The sequence below is a fragment of the Sprattus sprattus genome (assembly GCF_963457725.1).
Source record: "Sprattus sprattus genome assembly, chromosome: 15".
Taxonomy (NCBI): domain Eukaryota; kingdom Metazoa; phylum Chordata; class Actinopteri; order Clupeiformes; family Clupeidae; genus Sprattus; species Sprattus sprattus.
Genome location: NC_137913.1, coordinates 27,775,890 through 27,783,389, shown reverse-complemented (window position 1 = coordinate 27,783,389; position 7,500 = coordinate 27,775,890). Strand labels below are relative to the sequence as shown.

The 7,500-nt window shown below is 42.1% G+C and overlaps 1 protein-coding gene across 1 annotated transcript in view; it reads right to left on the bottom strand.

Moving 5' to 3' along the window:
- prkg2 (protein kinase cGMP-dependent 2) overlaps positions 1-7,500 on the bottom strand; it is a gene marked incomplete at both ends in the record, with an annotated part of 27,871 nt that overhangs the window by 4,459 nt on the left and 15,912 nt on the right. Inside the window, 7 exons of the mRNA XM_080852978.1 lie at positions 49-111; positions 483-605; positions 1,940-2,103; positions 2,594-2,735; positions 3,254-3,343; positions 6,219-6,355; positions 6,813-6,957. Of these exons, the coding sequence (XP_080709104.1) occupies positions 49-111; positions 483-605; positions 1,940-2,103; positions 2,594-2,735; positions 3,254-3,343; positions 6,219-6,355; positions 6,813-6,957 (864 nt within the window). The remainder of the gene's footprint in view (positions 1-48; positions 112-482; positions 606-1,939; positions 2,104-2,593; positions 2,736-3,253; positions 3,344-6,218; positions 6,356-6,812; positions 6,958-7,500) is intronic.

Below are 7,500 nucleotides of genomic sequence, written 5' to 3'. Positions count from 1 at the left end.
AGTGATGAGGAAAAGTGTATCTCTCATTTTCTCTGATTCCTCCCTTACCTGTGCTTCTTGATGTCTGTGATTCCATTCTTCAGGTTTCCCAGCCGCTCAGACGGATTCTGTCTACAGTCAGAAGAGAAGGACACAAAATGTAACAATTTGTCTAAAGAAATTCTAACAATAACAATATTGATACACCTTCATAACTAATTCTAAATACTGACTGTATACTACTAAAAAATACTGTTTTGATAAAAAGATATATGCAAATGTTCTCTAATCATTGAACTCTTAATTATGACCAACTCTTTATTCAAGTTTCCAAACAGGCAGCATCCGGACATCAACATATCCTGGACATACTCACAAATAAATCAAGTTACTTTTGCAATATGACAATGAGAAGCAAAAGAGCAATCTTGTGAAGAGAGTCACATTACAGACACAAATCATTCCCTCTCTGCTGTGTGCAGTGTGCGTCTGGCTATGCGTACCTGCACAGCTTGCGGATGAGGTCAGCCGGCCTCTTGGTGATTCTCTTGGGGAAGTCCAGCGACTCGATGCCCCTCAGGATGAAGGTGTAGGTGATCATCTGGTCTGTCCCGCTGAAGGGGGGGCTGGAGGGGTCAGACAAGAGGAATGTGTGATGAAACATATTTTTTGAAGGCTTATTTTTATTAAACTGTCTTTTTGTCATGTAAAAGTCATCACAATCATCCTCCTCCTCATCATTATCATCAATCATCATCATCATCATCATCTTTATCACCGTCATCGTCATCATCTCACAGTCATGTGTGTGGATGCATGCGGACGGGCTCCCTGTGTTAATTGATTTGACAGCCCCTAAAGCAACTGCATCTGTACGCACACCAGAAACGTTTCATTAACAGTAGGAGATGGCAGGCGAAGACAGCAGGTTCACTGGAACAGCTGTTTCCCTTAATCCTCACTCTCGTGCATTTCCTCTATTGTGATAGGTCTTAGCTAATGGCCTGAGGCCACTGGAGCAGAACGAAAGGTAGAGAAAAGCTGTAAAATATTTAAATCGTGATCGTCATCGTGTTATGTAAGGCAGCTGGTAAATTAATTTCGCAAAGTAAGGGATTTGCAACAACAGTAGTTGTTTCCCAAAACAAATACCACTCAGGCTGGGTTTATTTATCGGCTTGTTGAGGTTGCTTTGAGTGTTGACACATGAATAATAATAAATAAAACTCCAATGTATGAAATCTGGAATAAGACATTGAAGCCATCAGCACAAGAGTTGATCCTTAGATCTATTATGACCCGTTATAATTGTGCTGAATTAGAGAAATATTCTAGAAACTATATGAGTGTGTTTGTCTTCAGGGAGTGTGATCGGATATGTAAGGGATAATGTATAGAACGCAGGTCATTGTCGGGAAAATAAGCCCCGACAGGGCGAACAGCACCCCGACGCGAAGCGGAGGGGTGTTGATTCACCGTGAAGGGGCTTATTTTCCCGACAATGACCGGCGTTCTATACATTATCCCGCTTATTATACGGCTAAAACTAAAAAAATTACTTAACACAGTGTGTCTTTTTACAATGTATTTGTTTTTGTTACTATACGTAGTGTTAAAAAGCAGAGAAATAGTTCGCCAAAGACGTTGAACTTCAAAGACAGTTGAACATTCTTTAGAACACAGCTGCTCAACCGTCCGCTGAAACTCCCTTGATAAGTTACCGTACTACTTGCGGAGTGCTACGAAAGATGTGAATCAGAGGCAAAAAGGCCACTTTCCTTGACAGCGGTCATTAAGTGCATAGCAACGGTCAGTTATCGGAAAATAGTTGACCGCAGAACGTTGGGAAGCCCCATTCAAGTGAATGGAGCATTCTACAGCATTAAGAAGAGCCGTGTAATAAGTGAAGTTAGAGGTCCATGCTGTGTTTCCATGGTGGAGGTGAGGCAGCACCACTGACCTCCCCGTGAGGATCTCAAAGACCAGGATGCCCAGGGACCAGAAGTCCACACTGAAGCTGTGGCCCTTGTTCAGAATGATCTCAGGGGCCACGTACTCAGGGGTGCCGCAGAACGTCCACGTCCTCTGGCCACACTTCATCTTTTTAGCAAAGCCAAAGTCGACCTGAGGAGGAGGAGGTCACGGCGATCAAACTCTTCAGTGAGACATGTGTATACAGTTCAGAGCTTCAGCAGAACTAGCATTAATCAGTAAGATGTAAAACTAACCCTCTAAATTAGAGTTGGCAAGGACTTAAGTTTTAAAGGGCATTTATGAACATTTATGAACCACTAATACGAATATAATGTTATTTTGCCCCAGATAATGTCCAATGAGAATGTTCATTGAAGTCACTGGAGCGCCATCTTGTGTATTATAAGGGCTATGCATCACATACATTAGTTGTTGAATCTAAACCATGGGCTTATGGAAATGTACAATAAGGGGTTATCGTTTGATGCCTTAGTTGTATTAACAACATAATTTAAACTAATACAAAACTTGCAGAACTTCCATATGCTTACTGGTTTCAAAAACAATGCAAATCACCACCAATAACACACAGGAGCTCAGACTAACCAATCAGTCGAGAGCCAATGAACTGTGTACCAACCAATTTAATGTATCCGTCCGCATCCAGCATGAGATTCTCAGGCTTCAGGTCTCTATAGATGATGCCCTTGTGGTGGAGGTAGTCGAAGGCTTCAGTCACGCAACCCACACAAAACCTGGCCGTGTGCTCATCAAAGCTTCCCCTGGGAACAGATTTGGCAACACCAGCATGAACTCAGCTAGCGTACAGCGCTAAAGCCACGCTAGCGCTCACTTATGTAACATCACACATGGGATAAGTGTAGCGGTTAATTAATGAGCACCTAAATGAGGAGGTTGAATTATGCATGCGTGTTTCACAATAGGATTTAAACACTGGCTGTCAGGTCATATTATGTAACATCTAAAGGTGAAAAGATGACCTCGTAGCAAGCAATGCATTAGGTGACTCCCTTACCTCTGCACTCATTCAAAAATGGAGCTGCCAACTCCATTTTACAAATCTGCGTCTCAAAAGACTCCAATTCTATGCTTGTTTTAAGCCTGAAAATGTAATAATGCACTGGGGTGTGATGGTTGGAGTTAGAGTTTGTGCAGTTTTTGTACATTACTTGTGTTGCATATTCTCTGTCTTTTCACCTTGTCTGATCTGGAAAACTACAATAAAGGTCAGTTCAATGTGCAGTCAATGAAAGTAACCTTCCAGACGTAGAGAACTCACCTGTCTCTGAGGAGACTCCAGATCTCTCCCCCTAAGCAGGCCTCCAGAAGCATGTAAACATACTTGTTGTCCCTGTAGGTGCGGTGGAGCCTGGGGCCAAAGAACACGCCACAATAAGAAATATATTTAATGGGATTCAAATGTTAGATAAAGCTTCATTTAAAATCACCACTCACGCCATTGATACAGTATTACTGTTTGCCTGGGTCACATTCTTGGCATTTCTTGGCAACAGAAAACATACACATACACACACACAAACACACAAACACACACACAAGAAGTACACACACACACACACCCTCATGGCAATACACACTCATGCCCACATGCTGTACACACGCACACACACGCATGCACGCACACACACACGCATGCGCGAACACACACACACATACACACGCACACACACACGCGCACACGCACGCACACGCACACACGCACACACACACACACACACACACACACACACACACACACACACACACACACACACACACACACATACACACACAATTATTACTTTTTCCTGAACTGTTTCTGAAGGCCAGCTGGTGCCTCTCTCTGTAGTTCAGTACAATTTGAAGAAACATTATTTTAATCGCCGGAACAGGAAGATGACGGGAAAAGACAAATGGCTTTAATATGAAGTCTGTAAAGCACATGGGCTATGAACTCAATAAGGGTACCTCACGATCAGATGGCAGAAACCCCAGGAGTGTCGTATGTTAGACTAACCCAATGATCAAAGCCCGATGATTGACAGTTCAATCTGTCCTATGACACAGTCTGGTTATATCATCACCGAAGAGAGTTCTTAACCCACAAGACACATTAAGGTTATGAGCAAAGATATATAGTTATAAAGAAAGAAAGTGCATCTGGATAGAACACACTGCTATCCCTTTTTCATGGTTAACTTGTTGACTTTGGGGAGATACATTTAACATCAGATGCTAGGTGTGAGGGTAATGTGCTTCTCCACAGAGTCAAAGTTAAGAAAGACATTTGTATGTGTCTTGGACACTAATTATGAAATTTGGTTTCAGAATCTTCAAATAGCAGAGTATATAACCAGAGCCACTGAAAATAGCCATTTTACTTCAGGGTTAGTACCTGTGTGTCAGGTGAGGTGTGTGATAGAGCCAGGGGCGGATCTAGCCATTTTGGGGCCCTAGGCAAAATATAGACATGGGGCCCTCATTTTTGAAACACGTACACAAAACAAATAACCATCCCAATACTCTTAGAATCGCAATAAACCCATAGTGCACTGCCACTCAACTCTCCACAGTAAAATCAGTTTCAGATTTCTCCAGCCTTTGCCAAAATTACATGTTTATTACTCAGATCAAACGAGAGAGAGAGAGAGAGAGAGAGAGAGAGAGAAAGATTAGAATTTCCATTCTCTGCCAGAGATACAAAATGATCTTGCACTTAACAGAACTAAAATACAAAATGGATATGAGTCTATGAAAACCACCATCTACATTTAAACAGGACCAATGAAAAGATTTTGTGTGTGGACAGGAATAACAGTGGCTGTGTGTGTGAGTGAGAGACAGGCAAAGCAGTGGTTCAGTGTGAGTGAGTGAGTGACAAGCTAAGTTGCGCTCGGCCAATGTATAATAATGGCGATCAGACGTTTTCAAGATCTCTCTCCATTTGTTTACTTCGTTCACAAAGAGCTCTTGATTTACATGATCTATGGCTTTACCTGTTTGGAGCCGTTGCTGAAGCGTTCGCTAAACAGCCATATTTGCGAGGTGATCAGCAGACTTCTCGTGTTCTTTTAGGAAGGCTGATACATTTTTCCAGTCGTTCGTGCCGTCAATTTCGGCAGTGTATCTGTTACAGAACCTGTTATCTATCTGCCGAGCAAATGTCAGGCTCATATACAAAAACATTAACGTGAATTAATTGATGCTAATACCTAGCACAGTCTCTGTAATTTCCCCTATACGTTAGTATTAAGCTAACGTATTTTATATCACAGTTTAAACACGCAATGCTATGTGAAACGAATGTTACGAGATGAGATTACTAAAATGTATTCTGCATGTCTGCTCAGTTTTACAGTGCTACCCAAGTAAAGGTTTGAAAATAACTTCAAGCTTCAGACTTTCTGTTAGGGAAACTGTTTTCTATCTGCCAAGCAAATTACCTATTGTTCTGGAGGTTTATTGCTTTGCAACAGGGGCAACCTTTCTAGGGATCCCTCTGCTTTGGTTTGAAGTAACGTTATTTCGCGCTGCGTGCGTAACTACGTGATCATATTCTGGACTAGTCCAATGCACAATGGAGGGGAGCATGTGTGCTGGAAAATTATTATTTAGGCATTAGTTCGGCGTTATGTTGAAATTTTTGTTATTTTTTTCTACTAGAAATGTGTTTCTTTTTTTTACTTTACATAAGTAATGGCTTGGGGGGTCAGATTTGGGGGCCCCTAATAAAGACAGATTTGGTTGGGGCCCTAGGCACTTGCCTAGGTTTGCCTAATGGAAGATCCGCCTCTGGATAGAGCAGGTGTGTAACATGTAAAAAAGTGCATGATGTTAACGCAGGGTGGCCATGTGGTCCTGGAACTGATTTCTAATTCCTGAGATCTGAGTGATCAGGTGGGTGGTATATCAGGTGCATGTATGGTCCTGTGACTGTGATAGAAAGACTGGTATAGATTTGAATAAACCTGATCTGATTATAGATCATGTGGAAAGGTGCTACTAGCACTGTCAATGTGAAGTTAGTTGGCACTGAGATTTGAACACCTTTGATGATGACAGGTTTGTTTGAACGTGAGATAGACCAGGTGGTCAGATGGTACTGTGAGTTGATGTTGATGTGAGATTTGAGCGCGACTGACAATGAAATTAGAGCTTGATTGTGAGGAGGAACAGGTGACCAAGTGGTACTATAATTGGTAATGTGAAGGAAGTTCGAGATGAGTGGTGAGATTTGAACCCACTTGATGATGAAAGGAGAGTTGACCTCCTTCAGTATCCTCCTTTCAGAGTGGATGTGCTCCTCCTGCTTGTTCAGAACCACGTGGGCCTTCTTGATGCGCTTCAGGGCAAAGGTCACTTCCTCGTTCTTCACCTTCACCTGTGGGACACACCGCCTCAATTACTGAGCTCTAGGTTTCACTAAAAGATCAGCGGCTGGGAGATACCAGCCAAACAGAGACGAGGCATTGTCACATTCCAAGGTTCATAAATGAAGTATGAGAGAAATATGGGTTAAGAATGTGTATGTATCACAACATTTACTCATGCTCTGATGCTCCAGGTGAAATACAAAACACTCTTGTATGGTGTGTGTGAATCTGGCTTGCTTTGTATTTAAAGTAGTTCTGGATACTATGCGTAACCACACACTTCCTATTTATCTATGTACACTGTATATGTATACATGTGTGCTTCAGGTAAATCTGTTTATATAGTGGGGGTTAAGATTTAAGTTTATGACTAATGTTAAAGTGAAAAACAAGTGAAAAATACACTTTCACAGTGCTTTTTAGAATAACGTGTAGCATGACATCCTAAGAGGAAACCTCTCTCACCAGCTCCACGCGTCCGAACCCGCCAACCCCCAGTGTGGTGATGACCTCCAGGCTGCTGAGGCGAGGGGTGGAGCCCTGGTCGGTCTCAGTGAGCTCGATGAGCCCAGGGGAGAGCGGAGGGCTGGGCAGGGTAGCACTCAACTTCCTGTGGGACCAGGAAGTGTGTGAGTGTGTGTGTGTGTGTGTGTGGGGGGGGGGGGGGGGGGGGGGATTTAATGAGGAATTCTGAGGTGGGGTTTGACTTCCACTCAGTGTTCTCCACTGAGAATTCTGTGATGAAGGGTTCTTTGTTAAAACCTTCAAACACTTTTCTGTGCTTTAGATCGTTCTTCAGTTCAGTAAACTATGTTCTGTCCTTATAAGCCATTTTCACCAACAAAAACATTTAGTTTGCTTTGTGCATGATAATGTATGAGTAGAACACTTCTTTATGTAAACTTGTACATTTCTGTGAAAAAGGTTCAATAAAAAAGTATATGTAGTTATTTGTCCTATATAACACTGTAATAATGGCTTTATAAGGTAAAAACAAAACCATCAATCACTTCATGCGTGATTTTTGGAAAACATAAGTGGGTTTCACATCTCATAGAAAAGTATGTTGGAAACACTGCCCTAGATATAATGAATTTTTAATAAGACTCATAAAGGATTTATGTTGGGCATCATACTGTATACCGGTACATCC